Raw genomic sequence first — 21,531 nt, 5'->3', positions numbered from 1 at the left:
ATCAATGACAACGGCGATGCCTTTTTTTTCTGCAAAAGTGCATCAGTTGTTTTTTTTATATAGCTGTGTAAGCCTGTTCTTCTTGTCTAGTCTCAACTTGTTTCAGCTTATTTTAGTTTATTCTCTCTCACAGAACACTGTTGAATCAGCCGTCCACGTTTTCCAAATTGGATCAGCCGAACACCCTCATGTATGTTTCTATACAAAGTAACCTTTGCTTTGTGGCCCGCCACCGAACGCATCACATCACAGACCAAGACCACCAATCAAATACAAAGAACGTGGTTAATTGGTTATGCAGTGCCACATGGGCGACCAAAAGCAACACAACATGTCGGAACCGAGATTCCGAGAATGAACAACGTTTTCAGATGGCTCCAGGATTTGCAAAAACATGCTTTGCCTATATGTAAAGATGCACGAAGGACAGCAACTTGCCGAGAAAGTTTCATAAATTTTCTCTAGGCTTACCCACTGCACCCTGATGATAGCAATCCGCACCGGGGCGCGCACCTCCGTGCTATGCAGTCTGCCCAGATTAAAAACCTGAATACATGCTGCATCTACGCCAGATTCAGTGCACATCTCAGTATCCGGATCTACCACTAGGCTCTAGCTCCACTTCTATATTCTTCAGCCAGCCGACAATGGACAAAGATCGAAGAGATACATCTACCAAACTACCACGACATATCGTCTATTCGTCTATATTCTTCAACCAGCCGACGATGGACAAAGAGAGAAACATCAACCACTACATGTCGTCCATTCGTCTCTTCCTAACGAGAATTGGGATGCTGATCACATGATTAGCCCTAACTGGCGATGTTCACCTGATCACTAAAATCACACTGGTAGCACAGCAGCACAAATAGTCACAACACAAATTGGCGACCACCAACCTGAAAATTCTCATAATTCTTGTGGAATTCACATGGGAGAAACAGGGAACACGTCACAAATAGATACAGGACCACAGAAACACTAGAAAAAGAACCGACTTAACAGAAATGGCAATGCGTTCACGTTATTAGATTGAGCCCCAACCGTGCTACCATCACTACATTCTGAGGCTTGGAGCTTGCAAGACTGTTCTACTGAGGATTCGGTGGCCGGGAGTTGGCAGCAGAAACCCTGGAACCCCATTCCAGCAGCTCTTTGCTGGTGTCGTCCTTGTGCGCGATCACCTCGATGAAGCACAGGCAGTCCTTCTCCCCTAGCGCCGTCTCAATAGCTGCCGTCAGCTCCTCCTCGCAATTCACCTGCACATGTTATCATTGCAATCCATCAGTACCAGTTCTTCAGCTGAACAGCATCTGCTAGTTCAAATGTTTCCGGTAAGCATTAGCCAAAGAGCAAACAGTTTACCTTGGAGGTCCAGCACTTGCCCTCTCCATTGTGGATGGCATCCACAAAGCCAGTGTAGTTCCAGTTCTTGATGACGTTGTATGGTCCGTCATGGATTTCCACCTCAATAGTGTACCCACCATTGTTGATCAGGAAGATTATGCTGTTCTGCTCACATCGCAGCATAGTTGACACATCCTGTGCTGTAACCTGCATAAGGTTGCCCCAGGATCACATCAGAATCGAGCCATCATCCAACAAATTGCAGCAGAGAGTAAAATATAGTTTGATCATGCAATGAAACCTCACCTGGAAGCTCCCATCACCAATGCAGGCAATCACACGCTTTTGGTTCGCACCCTGAGCATAGCCAAGCAATGCACCCACTGACCATCCAATTGAACCATACTGCATTTGGAATTCATATCTGCAGCATGCAAACAGTTCTCATGAGAACAAAGCACAGAACAGTTCAAGAGAAACAAACAGAACAGAGTACCATCAGAATGCTCACCCACAGCCTTCTGGCAGCTTAAGCTTCTGGCAGTTGAACCAGGAGTCACCGGTCTCAGCGATCACGGCACTATCACCGGTCAACATCTTCTGGATGTGCTTGAAGAGCACATTGACTCGCAGTGGCTCATTCGGCTCGCTTTCCAGCGGCTGGCCCTCAGGTACAAAGATTCTCTTGTAGTTCTCATAGGCAGTGGTGTTCTTCTTAACCCTCTTAGTCAATTCAGACAAGTACTCCTTCATCATCACACATCCGAATGCTGGCCCATTCCCAACTATCACACGCTCAGGCTGGACGATGATGGCCTTGTCCTTCTTGAGGAGGAATGAGTAGCCAACAGAGCTGTAGTCATTGAAAATGGGGCCAGCAAAGAGGTAGGCATCTGCGGACTCAACAATCTCAGCACAGAAGGCAGTGCTGACGGCGCCCCAGTAGGTGCCGATGAAGTGAGGGTGCGTCTCTGGCACAAGGCCCTTGGCCGATGGCATCACTGCATAGGCATAGCCACTGGCATCTACCAGATCGACAAATGCCTTTCCTGCCTTTGCCACACGCAGTTTGGGGCCACCGACAAGCACTGGCTTCACCGCCTTGTTCAGGAATTCAACAGTTGCCTCCACTGCAGCCTCTAGCCCCATCTTGTTGCTCATCCTGCAGTATTACAACAGAATTATTAATAACATGGTTTCTGATAGCATCAAGTTTCCCACATTTGCAGTGCCATATTACAAGTTTACAGACTTGACACTCGTTAAATGACTTGAAAAGAAATCATATGACACTGCAATATCACATAAGATGATTGTTCATCTAGTATGAAGATTTAGATTTCATCAGTTGACTTCATGTATAATTATATTGCATTGTCTCGGTGCTACCTATTCAATTAGAACGTGACAGCAGTGGGATAAATATATATATATAACATTGCAAATCTGAAGAGTTTTTTGGTGGATAAGTTTCATGGTCCAAGCAAAGCCACTATCAATGTTGCATAAAAAACAGCCCATGAATCTGAGTACAGAACAGGTGGTACCTGGGGGCAAGGAAGAAGGGCACGGGGTCGCGGCTAAAGGTAGGGTGAGGCAACCCGGGGAGGTTGCAGCTGATGCTGAGGTACACCGGTTTGCTCTCTTTCAGTGCCGTGGCAATGGCCGTGTCGATCTGCTCGTGCGCGTCGTCCAGATTGGTCACCACCGCCTGAATCCACGAACAAGCAAACAAGCCATTAACCAACCAGATGAAACGGGCACTCAATCAAACCCACCCAAAATCACAAGCAAAAGCCCAGCAAAAACCAGATGGCACGCACGGACTCACCTGGTGGCAGGTGACGGTCTGGAAGCAGCGCAGCTCCTGCGAGAAGTCGGGGAGGCCGATGGTGTGGTGGAGGATGCGGTTGGTCCCGTAGTCGTTGGAGTTGGGCCCGCCGGCGATGCAGATGACGGGCAGGTTCTCGCTGTAGGCGCCTGCGATGGCGTTGAGCACGCTGAGGCCCCCGACGGTGAAGGTGACGGCGCAGGCCCCGACACCGCGCGCGCGCGCGTACCCGTCGGCCGCGTACCCGGCGTTGAGCTCGTTGCAGCAGCCGACGAGGCGCAGCCCGGGCTCGGCGATCAGGTGGTCGAGCAGCGTGAGGTTGAAGTCTCCGGGGACCGCGAAGACGTCGTTGACGCCGACCTGCACGAGGCGGCGCGCGAGGTGGCGCCCCAGCGACGCCTCCCCCGCCGACAGGGTCGCCGCGGGCTGCGCCGGCGTGGACGCCATCGGGCACCCCGGCGCCGACGCCGGGCAGCCCACCGTGAGGTTCGACGCCGCCGCCGCCGATCCGTTCACGGATCCGATTTGGGTGTCCATGGACCGATCGAGCACCAACGGATCAGAGGATCAAGGTGGGTGGTAGGGGCGGCCGAGTGGAGTTGCAACAGAGCAGGGACAGTGGTGGGCGAGAATATCATGCGGTTTGGTTCTGTGGGTTGGCGGCGGAGGCACCACCTGTCGTTTTATACCGAGGTGGCGCAGAGGGGCGTGCACGGGATTTTCGTGTAATCACGGGGCCGTTTCGCGTAAAAGCTGGGCGAAAACCAGGGGCTGCTCGTAATAAACAGGGAAAGGGGTGTGCGGTGGCGGTGGCGGTGGTTTTGGTTTGGGGCGCACGTCGCGGTTTTGGGTGTTTGTTTGGTGCGCAAGGTGGACTCAGGTTTGACTCCTTTCCAGCAGCAGCCGCGCGGCGCTGACGCTCAGCGATGCAACTGGGCACTGGGCAGACCTGGCTGGCTCTGGCTCTGGCTCTGGCTCACATGCCACATGTGAGTCCTATGGGACACGTGTCGCGTCGCACCGTTTGTTCATCGTGCTGCAGTGCTTTGTTGCTGAACGACCGGAAGCTCTACAGAAGTCTGGATCACGACATTTCTCTTGCGGCCTTAACACGTGGTAATCAAGATCACGATCCAGCAGTTACGGCTGATGGTTCATCCCCGTTTTTACGCCGAAACGGCCGTCCCATGGGCTGCGGTTGAGCGGCCGTACTAAAGACCAGGCCCACCGGGCCACCGATTCTGCGAGTTCACGTATGGCGTGCGCTCCCCCTCCTTGGGGATCGGACTCGACCACTCGAGTGGCGGAATGGGAACAGCGCAAGCGTGAATGATGAAACCGGTGCAGAGAAAGCAGCAGCGAGCGCGAAACAACGTCGCGCGGTATGCAGGGCAAAGCCCCCCATTGGTTTCGTCATTCGTCTGGAACTGGACTGGAAGAAGCGTCACCTGCCACGTACAATCATTTTCCGCAGATTTCTCCTTTTAAAAAAAAAAAGGCTCGCAGCTAGCCGTCCGCAAGAAACGACTATTAATTGTTGCTGGCGTCGTCACGACCCACACGAGGGCTGATGGCTCCCTTCGGCTTTGCGAGTGATTCCAATTATTAGAATCAAAGGAAATTAAGAGTCCAATGCTAATTGTTGCTCCAGATGCCGTCACCCGTCAGAGAGCTCTTTTTTTTATTGTTGAAAAACATGATCTGTCCCTTTTTTTGTCAAGTGAGTGTCTAGTTATCTGTTGATAGATTTTATGTTGTCAAATTTGTTAGATTTTTATAAATACAATCTAGTAGACAGTTGTAGCATAAATCACAATCAAACGTGTAGAAATCTGATAGATTTGGTACCATAAAAATTTGTCAACGGATAAATAGCAAAAGTCTTTTTTCAATTAAGGAATGAAAGTATTTCGGCCACCCACATTCACCGGTGAATGGGTACCCGATTAGTACAGAAGAAGGTCCAGACGACCAACACACACACAACAAAGTCAACATAAAACATAACATAAAGAAACGACGACAATGAGATCTCCCAACTTCTCTGTTGCTTCTAATCCGCTCTTCCAAACACCTCTATCAGCATAACCTCCAAACGCATGTGTCCATTCTTTATCACCATTCTCTCCTCCTCTTTAGATAACTGGGACCATCGTCTGATCCAGTAAGTTCTATTGAAAATTACTTGCAAGGAGTTAGAACTTTTCTCATCAAATATTGTATCATTTCTATTCAACGACAAAACCCAACGCCTCGCCACCAAAACCACAATTATCTGGCTTCTGAAACTTGGACTAAAATTTCTAAGCCACGAGCCAAACGTGTGAATATTATTTTTGGGTGGTTGAAGATTAAAAGTGATGAAAAATGCATTTCACAAGAATCTCGCCATAGGACACTCAAAAAAGAGATGTTTCACTGTTTCCTTTAAACCACACAAGCTACAGCTAGCGTCCTCTTTCCACCCCTTTTTAACAAGTTATTATTTTGTAAGTGTGACCCCTCTTTTAAATACCAGAGGAAAATCTTTATTTTCAATGAGAGCTTTGTCTTCTAGAGCAAATCTATTTCCCTCCAAACGTCTCTTTCTTCATGATCTCCCTATATAAGATTGAGTAAAAAAATCACCATTTTTCCTCAACCGCCACATAAACCTATCCTTATTCCCATTCAAATTGATGGGCACAACTAAAGGAGACCAAATTCAGCCAATCATCCAACCTTTGACATCCATGGGGAAGACATTCCTGCTTCTTACGTAGGGTAGCCAGCCGTGTGAGAGAATATACTTGTGTATACTAAAATGTGAGATCCGATCCGGTGCTCGATCGGTTTCGTCATGTTAATGAGCTGAGCAGAAGCTTTACGGTAAACCCAGTACAGAAAACGATTAGTTGTCTTCGATCATCAGCTGGCTTAAGTTCAGGCATAGATAAACATCGTCTGATACCCACAGAAGCGTGTGTACTCCGTATTCGTTTGTTAAAGCCAAATCGTAGACGAGTTTCTCAAACGCATGACGCCCCCCAACAGCCGACATGCATGTATGCTACTGGGCCTGGTGCTGGCCGTGTCTGTGGGCCAACTCGTGTACGTGGCCCGGCGGCCGGCCCCCTCTCGCAGCTCGAATCGCCGTGCTACTCGGGCGAGTCAAACCCAGGGGGCTAGGATACGCTCATCGGTCGTAAACCGCTCTCACTCCGTACGGCTTCATGCCTTCATGCATGTATATATATATTATTATTATTGTTGTTGATTTGTTGTATGCTAGGAATATGTACATACAAAATATAAAGTGCACGGTGTTCCGATTTCGTTTCCGGCCAGTTTCGACCGACCAGGCGACCACAGATTGCCAGTTCTAGATCTCGGTTACACGGGGAGTCGATCACTGCGGCACAGCTGCATCGGCTCGTCAGCCAGCCATGTCACGCAGGTCAATTCCGCGGATGCATGCAGTCGTTTGGGCACACACACCAAAGAAAAATCTACGTGTGCTACATGCACGCACGCACCGATGCGGAATCATATGCCGGATCAACTACACTAGGAAGGTACGCGCGCTTGGCTGTGCGCGCGCAGAGGAGGGGAATCGGGATTCGGGAGAAGAAAAGCAAAGGAAAAAATAAAAAGAAAAAATGGAAGGAAAAAAAAAGTTAGGATTCCTGGAGTCGTTAAAGAGCGTAGTTGTACAGAAATATTATACAACACATATGTGTTTTAGAGAAAAAAAACACATGAATTTTTTCTCTCACTTTTTCCACTGGCTCTGACGAGCTCGCCCCTGTCATAGAACTACCGTGCTTCTGGGATGGAAGGATTGAAGTACCATCGCGCCGCACTCCAGTGCACCCCGCGCCCGCGCCCGGCCGTCACGGAGGAAGCTAGGACCGGCTGCACTCACTGCAGGTGGGACCAAACAACTGGAGCCAATCAGCGCTAGATAACGAGCATGGTCGGCCAATCCCAGAACGACAACAGCACCGGCGCGCAGAGGCCGCGACTGGCGCTGGCGACCTGACCCACCTCCCGTATCTTCTTCTCTGCGATTTATGATTTGTCCTTCCATAAAAAAATGTTTTTTTATCTGTGGATCTGTGATCTTGTGATTTGTGATTGTCTGAAGGTAGAAGAAGATTGGAGGTAGAAGAAGCCTGGAGGCTGTTGGATCTTAATTCTATGATGTAAAAAAATCATGTGTTGAAACTACATAAAACACATGGTTGTTGGGTAAGTGTCCATGCATATATATAACTCTAATAATAATAGAGGTGTCGGTGTTTCGGACCGGGGGGTCCTCAACCAACTAGTGAATTTATCCTGCGTGTTTCTGATTTTAGATGGTGATGCAAAGAGACACAAGGTTTATACTGGTTCGGGCAATTCGAGCCCTACGTCCAGTCTGGGAGATCGATCTTGTATTCCTTGCACCGAAATGCTTATAGTAGGGGGTTACAAGCTAGGTAAGAGAGGGAGCCAGTCCCAGGTCTCGGCGAGGTATGATGTGGGCTGCTTGAGGCGTTGCTCTTAGGCGACAGGGAAATATGTGTGTTACAGGGCGTTGTTCTTCGTCCGTCCCCCCCCCCCCCCGAAATAGCCCAAGTCCTTTCCTTTTATAGTTTGAAGGGAGGACAAGGGTAGTACATATGCTTAACTATACGGTGTCGTGTGAACAGAGGCGGCGTGTCCGAGCCCTATGGCCTGTTCCTGTGGCGGCGTAGTCGTCGGAGTGGTCCGTCCTTGGAGCACTGAGGCGGCGTGCTGGTCACATCCGATCCTGTGCGTCATGGGAGCTCTAGGGCTGCCTCAGAGCGGGTGTGGCGGTTAGCGTGCGAGTCACTGTGGACTGACTGTGCGCGAGGCCGAGTCTCGGTCGGTGCCGAGGCTGCACCGCAGTGGGGGGTCTCGACAGACACGAATCCCGAGATAGCTGAGACCCTGGTGCATAGTGCCGAGGCCCGGAGAGAGCGATTGATCTGGTGTGCTGGTTCGGAGGCGGTGATGACCCGGGCCAGGCTGCCCATGTCATGTTGTTTTCGAGGCGGGGATCGCGGGACACAGTGTAGTGCGGGCGCTGATCGTGGGCACAACGTCAGAATACAATGGCCGGTAATCCCCGTCGTGCCCTGTCTCAGCTGGTATGGCGCTGATGCGACCTCACGTCCCATTGGCCATTCCGCGGTGTCGAGCCATTGTCCGGCTGAGATTGCGGGAGTGGTTGATACATTAATGGGACATGACGTGCTGTCGGGAAGATCGGTTGAGGTGAGGGCGACGGGCTATGGACAAGCCGGCCTCGAGCGATACAGAGAATGAGGCCTTGCGCGAGACGGAGATTGGGCTCCTTGCCGAGGCCTTCCGTGAGAGGCCTCGCGCGAGGCAGAAATTGCGTCAGGATGCCGAGACCTCCCGTGAGAGGCCTGAGGTGATGCGGAGAGCCGGGTGGGCTCGGACGGGGCTGGTTATGAGCCCATGGCTTACCCTCTAACTTTGCTGTTGATAGGATTTTAGTGCCTCTTTTGGTGTACGCTCGGGGTACCCTATTTTATGGTATCCGACAGTAGCCTCCGAGCCTCAGGGAGGGTGAGTGCATTCTCCCTGAGGGTTTATCGAGACTTGGTTTGCAATCGCTCTCGTAGGGATTGTGTTTTGTTTCTTGAGGTCTCGGTGGGTGCGCGCGAGCGCACCCACCGGGTGTAGCCCCCGAGGCCCTGAAGGAGTGGAGTTACTCCTCTAGGGGCTTTTTCGTTTTCGTGTTTGAGTGAGGAGTTTTTATCGTATTTGCCGAGCCCACAAGTGGAGTTTGGGTCGCGGGGGTCTCGGCGAGGTCGCAGGTAGAGCCCTCTAGCCTCTACACGGAGCAAGAGGTCCGTCAGGGGTTCCCCTAGCTTTTGGTACGACCCTCACGCTTCCTTTTCGCTCAGAAGGAGGGGTGGAATGTGCCAGGCTACCCTCGATGGGCACGAGCGTTGGCACTTCCGGTGAGCTGTTATCGGGTGAGTCCGAGTGGAGGCCCGTGCCCCGTTCGCTAGGGGATGGCTAGCGGTCCAGAGACACACTCCAAGAGTACCAGAGGGTTTCTCTAGTGGGTGTCGAGGCCGTTCGCTGGGCCTCGGTGGCTCGGTGCCTCTCTACGGTGGGATCCCATTCGAAGATTTCCCTGCCGGTCTCGGACACGACTTAGGACGTCCCCTAGCTTTTTATACGCCCCTCGCGCTTGAGGGTTTGTTTGCCAAGGCCCCTTTGGGCGCGAGCCTTGGTCGTGGGGTCTCGGTGAGGTTGCAGGAAGGGCTCCCTAGCCTCCGCATGGAGCAGAGGGCCGTCAGGAGCTCCTCTAGCTTTTTGTACGACCCTCGCGCTTTCTTTTCACTCGGAAGGAGGGGTTGTTTTGCCGAGCCCCCTCGAGTGCGAACCGGGGTCGCTAGGTCTCGGCAAGATTGCAGGAAGAGCCCCCTAGCCTCTGCATGGGGCGAGAGGTCCGTCGGGGGTTCCCCTGACTTTTTTGTACGACCCTCACGCTTCCTTTTCGCTCGGAAGGAGGGGTGGAATGTGCCAGGCTACCCTCGGTGGGCACGAGCATTGGCAGTTCCGGTGAGCTGTTATCGGGTAAGTCCGAGTGGAGGCCCATGCCCTGTTTGCTAGGGGACGACTAGCGGTCCAGAGACACACTCCAAGAGTACCAGAGGGTTTCTCTAGTGGGTGCCGAGTCCGTTCGCTGGGCCTCGGTGGCTCGGTGCCTCCCTACGGTGGGATCCCATTTAGAGACCTTCTTGTCGGTCTCGGACATGACTTAGGGCGTCCTAAGCATTTCGCTTGCTTGGGCCTCAGTCCCGTATAGGCTCGCCCGCGGTCGTCCCTAACTCTATTGTCCTGGGGCAGCTGTCAAAACCCCTTGGGGCCCAGCCTTCGAACCCCTGGATCGTAATAGGCTCAGAGCCTGGTTCCTTCATCTGAAAGGAATAGGCCAGGGGGAATATCTTCCCCATTGGCTCGACAACGGGTGGCGCGCCTTTTGAGGCAGTTTCCTAGGGAGGCGAAACGACGCCTGTTGCCGTAGTGGCCGAGCATGATGTGGTGGATGGGACGTAATTGTTCCCACAATTAATGAGAAAGAAGTGGGCGCGTGGGCGGCAAAATCGGCTCGTGGTTAACTGCGCCGGATCGGGGGGAAACTTCCCCGATTTCATCGCCCGTTCGTTTCGCCTTCCCCCTGCATAAATACTCGAAGAGTCTCGCCCCTTCTCACCTTACCTTGCCTACATGAGCTCTGCCTCCATCGAGCCATCGCTAGAGCAGCGGGTGCCAGGAAGAAGAAGGGAGAAGAGCGAGCTAGGGAGAAAGCGAGAAAAAGCGAGAGCGTGGGAGAGAGAGAAAAACTCACTGCCGCATCCGATCCCTCCATCGCGCTCATGGCCGGTGACATCGTTGTTGTCGAGGCGGACCCCTGGGATCCTTTTGACGTTACTGTGGAGACACTCCAGTCACTCGTCGACGGTGGACTCCTTCGTCCGATGACGGACCCCAACAGGCCGAAGTGGATCGCTCCGTATGGCGAGCCAGAGCTAAGGCCCCGCGATGGCTACGTCATGAGCTTCATCTCCTTTCACGAGCGTGGCCTCGGTGTCTCGGCGGATCAGTTCATGTGGGCGCTCCCGCACTACTACAGCATGGAGCTCCACAACTTCAACCCCAACTCCATCGCACAGGTGGCCATCTTCGTTGCCGTCTACGAGGGGTACTTGGGGATTGCTCCCTATTAGGAGTTGTGGCTCCATCTCTTCTGGGTGGGGCACATCACTAAGCCGACGGGCACGTTGGGCACAAGGAAAGCGATGAGGGCCGGCGGCTGCACTCTCCAAGTGCGCCAGGATCGCCAGCACCTCTACATCCTGGCCTAGCTCGCGTCATCCAATCACTGGTGGTACATGAGCTGGTTCTACCTTCGTAACGACGACGGAGGACTTCCCCCTTATACTGGGCGGATTGTGGGGAGCTGTTCGGAGAGGTGGAAGTACGGCATCCTGACCATGGCTATGGTCGTGGCCGCCTTCCACCGCCAGAGGGTGCTGTCGCTGATGGCTCGGCGGTGGCGGCTGTTCGAGATGAAGTCGGGTGAGCCCATTGAGGGCAGCCGGATGTCCTCCTCCGCTCTTTTCGACGAGGAAATTCTTCATTGGGTGGGGGAGACGGTAGAGGCGAAGTTGAGGGGTGGCAACTTGACCCCCATCGTGATGCGATCGTCGCGGGGGTTCCTCTTGCTGGTAAGTCGTGTGCGGTAGCCTCCGAGCCTCATCCGTTTCCCCTTACCCCTTGTTCCCTTACGCGCGTTCGTCGTTCCTGCAGGGGATAAGGGACGTGCGCTCTTCTCTACCGCCTGTTCTCGAGGATGTGAGGCGGCGGGCGATCAACCGGGTGCATGCCGACACACAGAAAAAACGGAAAGGCGCCAAGGCGGCGAAGCGCACAAAGAAGATCCTCGCGCGCGAGGAGCTAGACAAGCGCCGCCGTCAACAAAGGAAGGATGGCCTCCCATTGGAGGAATCCCCGTCGCCGTCACTGTCGACGGAGGCCTCGGACGGGGATGATGAGGGTGAGGTCCCCTGGACCATCTCCCTGACGTAGTGGAGGTGGTGCCTGGGGCGTCGGCAAGCAGCCCGGCACTCCTGGGAGGAGGAGGAGCGGACCCAGGGTCGGTGATTGCCCGCTCTAGGGCCAAGGCTGACACGCCCGAGGCGTGGGCATTGGGCAAATGCGCTGTCAGCCCGGTGGGCTCGGCGGCGGCGGTGGAACAAGTGGCGGCGGAGGCGACGCAACCGCCCCCACAGAGGACCGAGGGGGCGCCGGGGTCCATTGAGGACCAACCGGAGCCGATGGACATGGAGGCGATGCCTCTGTCACCGCTGCCGCCTTTACAGACGAGGGTCGCCATGGTGAAGCGGTTGCCGCCCCGCTCGAGGTAGGTGTATTTTTGGTGGGGTCACAGTTCCTTCCGTTCGTTCTTTTGTCTTGTACTGACCCCATGATCGTCTTATCCTTAGCCGAAAGCAGCCTGCGGAGGTGCCTATCTTGGCGCCCCTTAAAGCGCTCAAGGTTACCCCTGGCTCCACCGCCCACTGGGTGGCGGAGGCGCAAGCCGCCCTGCATCGTGGCACGGCATCGGCGAGGGCTGACCCGAAGGAGCCGGCCACTCAAGGAGGGGCTGCCGAGGCGGCCCTGACAGAGGAAGGGGAGGCGGTGCCTCCGCCTCGCGATGGCGAGGCCCGTGGGTCGGATGCGGCCAAGGTTCCCTTGACCGTCGAGACCATCGGGACCAAGGTCCCTGGGGTTTTGTAGGCCAGGGCGACGGAGACTGCAGCGCCTAGGACCATCGAGGCCGCTGCGGCGGGCACTGGGTCCCTCGCGACCGCCGAGGCCACGATGGCAGAGGCCAAAGCCCCCGAGACCGCCGAGGCCTCGATGGCGGAGGTCGGAGCCCCCGAGACCACCGAGGCCACGATGGCAAAGGTCGAAGCCCCCGGGGCCACCGACGCTGACACGATCGTGGTGGGGCTGCCAGCCCAGGACATGGAGATGAAGGCGGTGAAGGCCTTGGTGGCACCCTTGGTTCAGGGCCCGCCACCATTGCCAGAGAGCGCTCGAGAGGTGGAGATTCTTCCGATCTCCTCCGATGATACTTCTCGGGTGCAAGAGATGACCGGCGCTGAGGCGGCCGGTGTCGTGGAACAGTCGATTCCAACTCCGGGCGAGGGAAGCTTAGCCCTCGCATGGGTGCGACCCGAACCCCACGGGTGGAACCACCCGCGTGTCCTATGGCAAAGCTGGGATGACCCTGAGGTAGAGCCTCTGTTTGCCCTTGAGGGCACAGCCAAGGGTGGTTGCTGGGACACGTTCGAGCAGTACCGCCAGCTGGCGGAGCGGTCTCTATGGACGGTGCTATCCATGGTGGCCAATGATTTGCCCGGAGTCACCCAGGTTCGTGCTTTCTTTTCCACATGGTGGTCTTTTTCCGAGCTTTCTTTGTAGGGATTGACCCCTATTCTGTTTTTCCCAGGAGCTCGAGACCCGATCTCTTGGGAAGTCGGTCTTTCTTCGCCGGGAGAGGGATGTTTGGGACCAGCTTCAGCGGTAGAAGGGCCTTCTTGCCGGTGCCAATGAGCTCCTATCAGTGCGGAGCGCAGAGGTGGAGGACCTCCGCCTCCGTTGTGTCAACGCGAAGGTCGAGGCAGCCACGGCCTAGGAGTAGCTTGCCCCTCTGGTGGCGTGGGTCAAGGAGTTGGAGGAGGAGCTCACCCGCGTGGCCAGTGATTAGGATGCCTTTAGGGCTCGAGCCGTAGAGGCTACGGCCTCAGCCACGGCTCTTGCTGGGCAGCTAGGGGCGGAACATAGTGCACACTAGCTAACAAAAGGTGCTTTGGATGAGGCCCTTGCAGCAGCTGAGGCCTCGCAAACCGAGGCTGTGGTTTGGAGGGGGATGGCCGAGGGTGAGTCGTAGTCCCCTTATTTTGTTTTGTTTTCCTTATGTTCATTCCCTAACTTCCTTGTGTGACGCAGAGCTGGGGAGTGAAGCTTCTAGGGCGGCCGAGGCTTCTCAGGTCGAGGCCTAGCACCTAAAGGAGAGGGCCGAGGCTTCTCGGGCCGAGGCCCTGCACTGGAAGGAGAAAGCCGAGGCCTATCAGGTCAAGACCCAATGCTGGGAGCAGAAGGCCAAGGGTGAGTTCCATAGGCTTCCGCCCCTAGTTTAGGTTGTTTTTTCCCTCGCTCAACCTCATTCCATTTTCTGTGGTGCAGAGTCAGAGGCGGAGGTCACTCGGGCAGCCAAGGCTTCCAACGTGGTGCAGATGGTGCTCGAGATCGAGATCAGGGAGCACAAGGCGCTGAAGAGTGCTGCCCGTGCCGCCTGCGACGCCCTAGTGGTCGAGGGGGTTCAGTCAGGCAGCTCCCATGGGAGTCGTCTGATTGCACTGAGCGGTCAAGTGCGTGAATAGCTCCGAGGAGCGCTGCATGTGGGCATCAAGCGTGCACTGGCCGTCATCACCTCGCACTATGTTGGTGTCGACCTTCAAGCCATCAGCGATGGCTACGTCTTGCCCGATGACGCCAATGAGGCCGACGAGGTGGTGACGAAGCTGTTGGAGGCGGCGGAAGGCCCTGGCACCACACTGGCAACGTTGTTTGAAGAGGAGGTGGTCCCTCCCCCGTTGTCTGCCGATGCCGGAGGTGCTGAGCCTTGACCTAGGCCCAAGCGGCCATGTAAGTAGAGTAGGAATTAGATTTGAATTGTAATGCTTGTGGCCGTTGAGGCCTTTCTTTTTAAAGAACTTATGTTTCTTTAATCGTTTGTCTTGTATTTCCGAGCCTCTGCCCTCCTGTCGTCTCTGATCTGATTTCTTTGCAAAAAACCTCTTTGGAGCCTAAGTCGTCCCATGGGCAAAAGGTGGTGAGGGAGCGCCATAGCCTAGAGGCCTAGGCTGTCTCGCAACTCAACTGGCCTTCTGGCCCTGAGTCGGGCTTTTGGTCCTCAGGTTTTCCGCAACCGATTCGTCAGAGCGTGCTAGAGGGTTTGGCGTAGGAATTTTTTTCGAAAAACGACTAAAAAATGGTGCATGGAACTTTAGGGGGAATCCCCCATCTAGCCCCCGAGGGAAGTTCGGTTCTGTGGATGCAGAGCCGAGTCTCCCTTGTAGTGTCATTGTATTGCCGAGACCAACGATAGGCTTGGGGAATTTCTCGAGAAATTAGAACAACTAAAAAACGGGTTTCAATTGTATTCCAAGAAACAATATATACAATGCTTGGAATTTTAAGGATAAAAGCGACGTAGCTGTTCTATGTTCCAAGCATTGGTGAAGACTTCGCCCTTTTCGTTGGCTAGCTTATAGGTCCCGGGCTTCAGCACTTGGGCGATGATGTACGGTCCTTCCCATGGCGGGGTCAGCTTGTGGCGGCCCTTATTGCTCTGTGCTAGCCTCAACACCAAGTCGCCTACCTTCAAGTCTCGGCCTCGGACGCGTTGGGCCTGATAGCACCATAGGGTCTGCTGGTATTTAGCCGAGTGTAGTAGCATGACGTCTCGGGCTTCCTCTAGTTGATCGAGGGCATCCTCTTGGGTGGTGCGGTTACTTTGTTCGTTATAGGCTTGTAGCCTTGGGGAACCATATTCTAAGTCAGTGGGGAGGATGGCCTTAGCCCCATAGACTAGGAAGAAAGGCGTGAACCCCATGGCTCGGCTTGGAGTGTTCCTCAGGCTCCAGATGACCGATGGGAGTTCGGCGAGCCATTTCTTGCCAAACTTTTTCAACCGGTTGTAAATTCTTGGCTTGAGGTCTTGTAGGATCATGCCGTTGGCACGTTCTACTTGGCCGTTGGTCCTTGGGTGTCCTATGGCCAACCAGGCCACACGGATGTGGTGGTCGTCATAAAACATTAGGAACTTTTTGCCAGTGAACTGTGTCCCGTTGTCGGTGATGATGGTGTTAGGAACCCCAAACCTGTGGATAATGTTAGTGAAGAACAACACTGCCTGCTCGGATTTGATTCGATTGATCGGACGAGCCTTGATCTATTTGGAGAACTTGTCGATTGATACCAGTAGATGGGTGTAGCCCCCGGGGGCCTTTTGTAGAGGGCCGACCATGTTGAGCCCCCATACGGCAAATGGCCACGTGATGGGGATGGTTTGGAGGGCCAGGGCTGGGAGATGTGTTTGTTGAGCATAGTACTGACATCCTTCGTAGGAGCGTACTAGCTTGGTGGCACCGGCGACAGCCGTCGGCCAGTAAAACCCTTGGCGGAAAGCATTTCCTATGAGCGTCCGAGGCGCTGCATGGTGCCCGCAGGCGCCTGCGTGCAAGTCCCAAAGTAGGGCTTGGCCCGCCTCGGCAGTGATACATCGTTGGAGGACACCGGAGGGACTTTGCCTGTACAATTCATCATTGCAGAGGACATAAGTCTTGGCTCGGCGCGCAAGCCGTCGGGCTTCGGTCCTGTCGCTAGGAAGCTCCTCCCAATCAAGCCAATCGAGGAACGGGATTCGCCAATCCATGTCCTGGTCGGTCTGCGGAGGCTCGGTGTTGACTTCCATGACCTTGGGCTCGGTCGAGGGGGTCTCGGCAGTAGAGGGGGCGTCGAGCCCCACCGTGGTTTCCATAGGTGGGCCCTCCTCCGTTACCAAGGTGTAGTCAATGGAAGGTTTGTGAAGGTCCCTGGCAAATATGTTCGGGGGGGGGGGGGGGCGGAGCCCGTGCCAAGGCCATCTTTGCTAGTTCGTCGGCGGCCTCGTTGTACTTCCGCGCGATGTGGTTTAGTTCAAGACCGTCGAACTTGTCTTCTAGGCGACGCACCAACTTGCAGTACGCCTCCATTTTGGGGTCGAGGTAATTTGACTCCTTCATGACCTGATCGACGATGAGCTGCGAGTCGCCCCAGACGTCTAGACGCCGTACCCCAAGTTCGATGGCGACTTGCAAGCCATTGACGAGGGCCTCGTACTCGGCCACGTTGTTGGAGGCAGCGAAGTGAAGCCGCACCATGTAGCGCATGTGTACTCCAAGGGGTGAGACGAAGAGGAGTCCCACGCCTGCCTCGGTCTTCATTAGAGACCCGTTGAAGTACATGGTCCAGCATTTTGTTTGGACTTGGGCAGGTGGTAATTGGGTGTCGGTCCACTCAGTCATAAAATCGGCCAAGACCTGAGACTTAATCGCTTTTTGAGGCGCAAAAGTCAAGGTTTCCCCCATAAGCTCGATGGCCCACTTGGCTATCCTGCTTGAGGCCTCCCGGTTATGGACTATCTCTCCCAAGGGGAAAGACGATACCACGGTCACTGGGTGAGACTCGAAGTAGTGACGCAGCTTACGCCGGGCCTGGACTATGGCGTAGACTAGCTTCTAGATGTGGGGGTAACGTGTTTTGGTCTCGGAGAGCACTTTGCTGATGAAGTAAACAGGTCGTTGGGTGGGTAGAGCATGCCCCTCTTCCTGCCTTTCTACTACTACAGTAGCGCTGACCACTTGGGTCATTGCGGTGATGTAGAGTAAGAGGGCCTCGTCCCTGGCAGGGGGTACCAAGACAGGAGGATTTGTGAGCAGCGCTTTGAGTCTATCAAGGGCCTCTTCGGCCTCGGGGGTCCAAGAAAAATGCTTGGATTTTCTCAAGAGTCGGTACAGAGGCAAGCCTTTTTTGCCGAGGCACAAGATGAAGCAGCTCAGGGCCGCAAGGCATCCCATGACCCTCTGTACTCCCTTGAGGTCATTGATTGGTCCTATGCTGGTTATGGCTGAGACCTTCTTTGGGTTGGCTTCGATGCCGTGTTCCAAGACTATGAATCCCAAGAGCATGCCTTGGGGGACCCCAAACACACACTTCTTGGAATTCAGCTTGATGCCCTTCTCTCTAAGGCATTTGAAGGCTATCCTTAAGTCGTCGATGAGATCCTCAGCCTTTCTGGTCTTGACCACGATGTCGTCCACATAGGCCTCGACGGTCCGCCCAATGTGGTCGCCAAAGACCTGGGTCATGCACCGCTGGTATGTGGCCCCTATGCTTCTGAGGCCAAAAGGCATAGTCATGTAGCAGTACATGCCGAATGGGGTGATGTAAGAAGTTGTGAGCTGGTCGGACTCTTTCATCTTGATTTGATGGTAACCAGAATACGCATCAAGGAAAGACAGGGTCTCACACCCAGCAGTGGAGTCAACGATCTGATCGATTTGGGGTAATGGGAAGGGGACTTTTGGACAGGCTTTGTTCAAACCGGTGTAGTCTACACACATCCTCCATTTCCTATTTTTCTTCCTAACTAATACGAGGTTAACCAACCACTTTGGGTGGGACACTATCTTGATGAACCCGGCCGCTAAGAGTTTCTGCACCTCCTCACCAATGGCCCTATGCTTTTCCTCGTCGAAGTGGCGTAGGCGTTGCTTGACCGGTCTAGAGCCGGCCTAGATGTCCAAGGTGTGCTCGGCGACCTTCCTCGGTATGCCCGGCATGTCCGAGGGACTCCATGCGAATATGTCGGCATTTGCATGAAGGAAGTCGACAAGCATGGCTTCCTATTTGATGTCGAGGGTGGCGCTGATCCTTAGCGCCCAATCATTGAGGTAGGCGGGGTCGACCGAGACAAGCTTGATGGCCTCCATGGGCTCGAACGTCCCTGCGTGATGCTTGGAGTCAGGCGCCTCGCCACTGAATTGGTCGAGGTTGGCGATGAGGGTCTCGGCCTCGGCGAGAGCCTCAACATACTCAATGCACTCGACGTCGCAGTCATATGCATGTTTGTACATGGACTCAATCATGATGATACCGCTAGGGCCTGGCATCTTGAGCTTGTGGTAGGTGTAGTTGGGAACCGCCATGAACTTGGCGTAGCACGGCCACCCTAGGATGGCGTGGTAGGTTCCTCCGAACTCGACCACCTCGAAGGTAAGGACTTCCTTGCGGTAGTTGGAGGGGGTGCCGAAGCAGACGGGAAGGTCGATGCGCCCAAGGGGTCACGTGTGTTTCCCTAGCACGATGCCGTGGAACGGTGTGGCGTCACCTCAGAGCCTCGATCGGTCGATCTCCAAGAGCTCTAGGGTGTTGGCATATAGGATATTGAGGCCGCTGCCTCCGTCCATCAACACCTTGGAGAGTTGGGTGTTGCCGATGATCGGGTCGACAACAAGTGGTTACTGCCTAGGATTCAGAACATGGTCGGGGTGGTCATCTCGATCAAAGGTGATCGCCTCCCGAGACCAGTCGAGGTACCGGGGAGTGGCCACCTTGACCGAGAAGACCTCTCGGCATTCCCTCTTTCGCTGCCGCGCTGTAAGGCACGCCGAGGGTCCGCCAAAGATCATGAAGGCGCTGTGTACCTCAGGGAACCCATCGTCCTTGTCATCGTCCCGGTCACCGGTGCCCTTCTACTTGGCGTCGTCATCGGGGAGCCCAAGCCTAGCGTAGTAACGCCGCAGCATGGAGCAATCCTCGAGGGCGTGCTTGACCGGGCCTTGGTGGTAAGGGTAGGGTTTCTTAAGCATGTCGTCAAAGGGTCTGGGGCCCCTAGGGCCTCAGAGATTCTTGCGTTCTACGGCCGCAACCATATCGGTCTCGAGGACGGCCCACTTCCCCTGGTGACCCTTCTTCTTCCTTTTGGGGAGGTAGGGAACTGAGGCCTCGAGGGCCTCATCCCTTCGCTTCCCCTTGGCGTCATCCATGGGGAAGATGGCCCCTACAGCCTCCTCGCCTGAGGCGAAGTTGGTTGTGATGTCGAGGAGCGCGGCGGCCGAACACGGCACGTTCCAGCCTAATTCTCGGACTAAGTCTCGGTAGGTGGTGCCAGAGAGAAAAGCCTAGACAATCTCTGAGTCGCCGATGCTGGGCAACTCGGTGCATTATTTCGAGAAGCGCCGGATGAAGTCTCGGAGAGACTCGTCTGGTTTTTGGTGACAACTCTTAAGGTCCCAGGAGTTTCTAGGGCGCACGTATGTGCCCTGAAAATTCTCGACGAAGATCCGAACCAAGTCGCGCTAATCGTGGATCTGAGAAGGAGGAAGGTGCTCGAGCCAGGCTCACGCTGAGTCTGATAAGAGCAATGGAAGGTTGTGGATGATGAGCCGATCATCATCGGTGCCGCCTAGCTGACAAGCTAGGTGGTAATCGGCGAGCTAGAGCTCGAGGTTGGTCTCACCGCTATACTTAGTGAGGTTGGCTGGCTGGCGAAACTGGGCTAGAAACTAAGCATTGCGGATGGCTCTACTGAAGACTCGAGGGCCAGGTGGTTCAGAAGAAGGACTGCGGTCCTCTCCGCTATCGTAGCTGCCGCCCCGATCTAGATGGTAGCCTTAGGCGGGCCCCTCGTTGTCGTGGCATTGTCGTCGGCTGACCACCTCGTGGTCACCCTGCGCCTCGTGTCGATTATCGAGGCGGTCGTGGACCGGGGGGACCCTACTGATTGCCGGCACCCGAATGGGTTCGGGACGAACCGAGGCCTCCCTATCCTGCCGATGCAGTGCTGAGGGGAGGTCCGAGATGACATCACGCCGTCGGGAGGCGGAACTCTCGGCCTGCTGCACTGCGATGGTCTTGAGGAGGTCCCAGAGCTCGCCGCGAACCCGCCGTCCTTCCGTGGTGGAGGGCTCGGGCATCGCGTGCACTAGCATTGTCGTAGCCATGATATTCTGGCTAGCACGATTGAAGATTGGGGGACAATCGTCCCCTTCGTCATCGTTGATGTGATGGTGCACGTCACGAGCCTGTCGCCGGGCTCCTCCGCTGTCACCGCGGCCTTGCTGCTCCTGCTCGAGAGTGCTTCAGAGCTATTGTAGAAGGAGTCAATCTTGCTCGACCTTGGCTTGAAGCTCGCGGAGTTGTTCCAGGTCTGGGCGTCGGAATTGTCCGAGGGCAAGGTTCTCGTTCCATGCCACCGGTGGGACAATACGTGAAGGCGTAGCATTGCCCGTTCCCTAGTGAAGCGGAGTGCGATTATCTGCCCCCTCGTCCTCGTCGCCCGTGCTTGGCATCCCAAGCCTGACGTGGAAGCACTCACGAGTGGGATCGTAAGTACTTTCACCATTGGAATCGGAGTAGCCAAAGTAATAGTCGCTAGCAGCCAGGAAGCGGCGCATGGTCTCGCGGTCGTGGAGATCAAAGAAATCCGCTCCAGCCCATGCCTCGTCCTCCTTTGAGGAGTCGGCGTGGGTGTGGGTCGATGTGGTGGTATCGAAGTTGAGAGCGAAGCGCTGGCGGCGTTCTGAGAGAACCTAGTGAGCGGATGCGTAGGCGTAAGCATAAGACGCGGCGGCATTTCTCAATCCAAAGGGGTATGGAGATAGTGCCATCATTGGGCTCTGTTCTACCGAAGTTGGCTCCTCAGGGAGTGGTGGAGCGGAGCTTGATGTCGGGGCGTTGCCTGGTGCCACCGGTGTTTTTCCCTTGTCCATGCTCAGGCCAGACAGATCCCCAACCAGGGACCCTGCGCCAACAGCTGGTCTTGGGGTGCCGGTGGAGAGTGGCGAGTCGCCCTGGGTTTATGTGGCATTGGGATGATCTTGCTCGCGTCATGCCTGGCGAGCGTGGTGAGAACAGCCGCCCGGGCGCCGCCTACGCCTGGGCTACCGATGCATGACGTCGCCATCGGCAGGCGAGGCTCGGGGTGTGAGAAGTACCATGTCGTACTCGTGCCCTAGAGACATGAACTCTAGGCTCCCAAACCACACCACCGTGCCGAGACGTAGCGGTCGTACGGGGTCTGCCATCCAGAACCTGTTGGGATGATGAAGTTGACACGCAGAGGTCCCTACCTAGCGCGCCAACTGTTGGTGTTTCGGACCGGGGGGGTCCTCAACCAACTAGTGAATTTATCCTGCGTG

At 55.0% G+C, this 21,531-nt stretch overlaps 1 protein-coding gene across 1 annotated transcript; it reads right to left on the bottom strand.

Annotated features, from left to right (window-relative positions):
* Positions 1 to 887: 887 nt before the first annotated feature.
* On the bottom strand, positions 888 to 3,827 carry LOC136500847 (pyruvate decarboxylase 2-like). The gene is made up of 6 exons (XM_066496306.1): positions 3,182 to 3,827; positions 2,898 to 3,061; positions 1,862 to 2,512; positions 1,657 to 1,774; positions 1,369 to 1,557; positions 888 to 1,262 (listed from the first exon to the last, which is right to left on the bottom strand). Exons 1-6 carry the CDS (start codon positions 3,716 to 3,718, stop codon positions 1,095 to 1,097), a joined length of 1,827 nt encoding a protein of 608 aa, XP_066352403.1. The 5' UTR covers positions 3,719 to 3,827; the 3' UTR covers positions 888 to 1,094.
* Between the last annotated feature and the right edge of the window lie 17,704 nt (positions 3,828 to 21,531).

This window comes from Miscanthus floridulus, chromosome 1 (assembly GCF_019320115.1).
Source record: "Miscanthus floridulus cultivar M001 chromosome 1, ASM1932011v1, whole genome shotgun sequence".
Taxonomy (NCBI): Eukaryota; Viridiplantae; Streptophyta; class Magnoliopsida; order Poales; family Poaceae; genus Miscanthus; species Miscanthus floridulus.
Note: the sequence above shows the minus strand (reverse complement) of the source record. Positions and strands in the feature narration are given on the sequence as shown.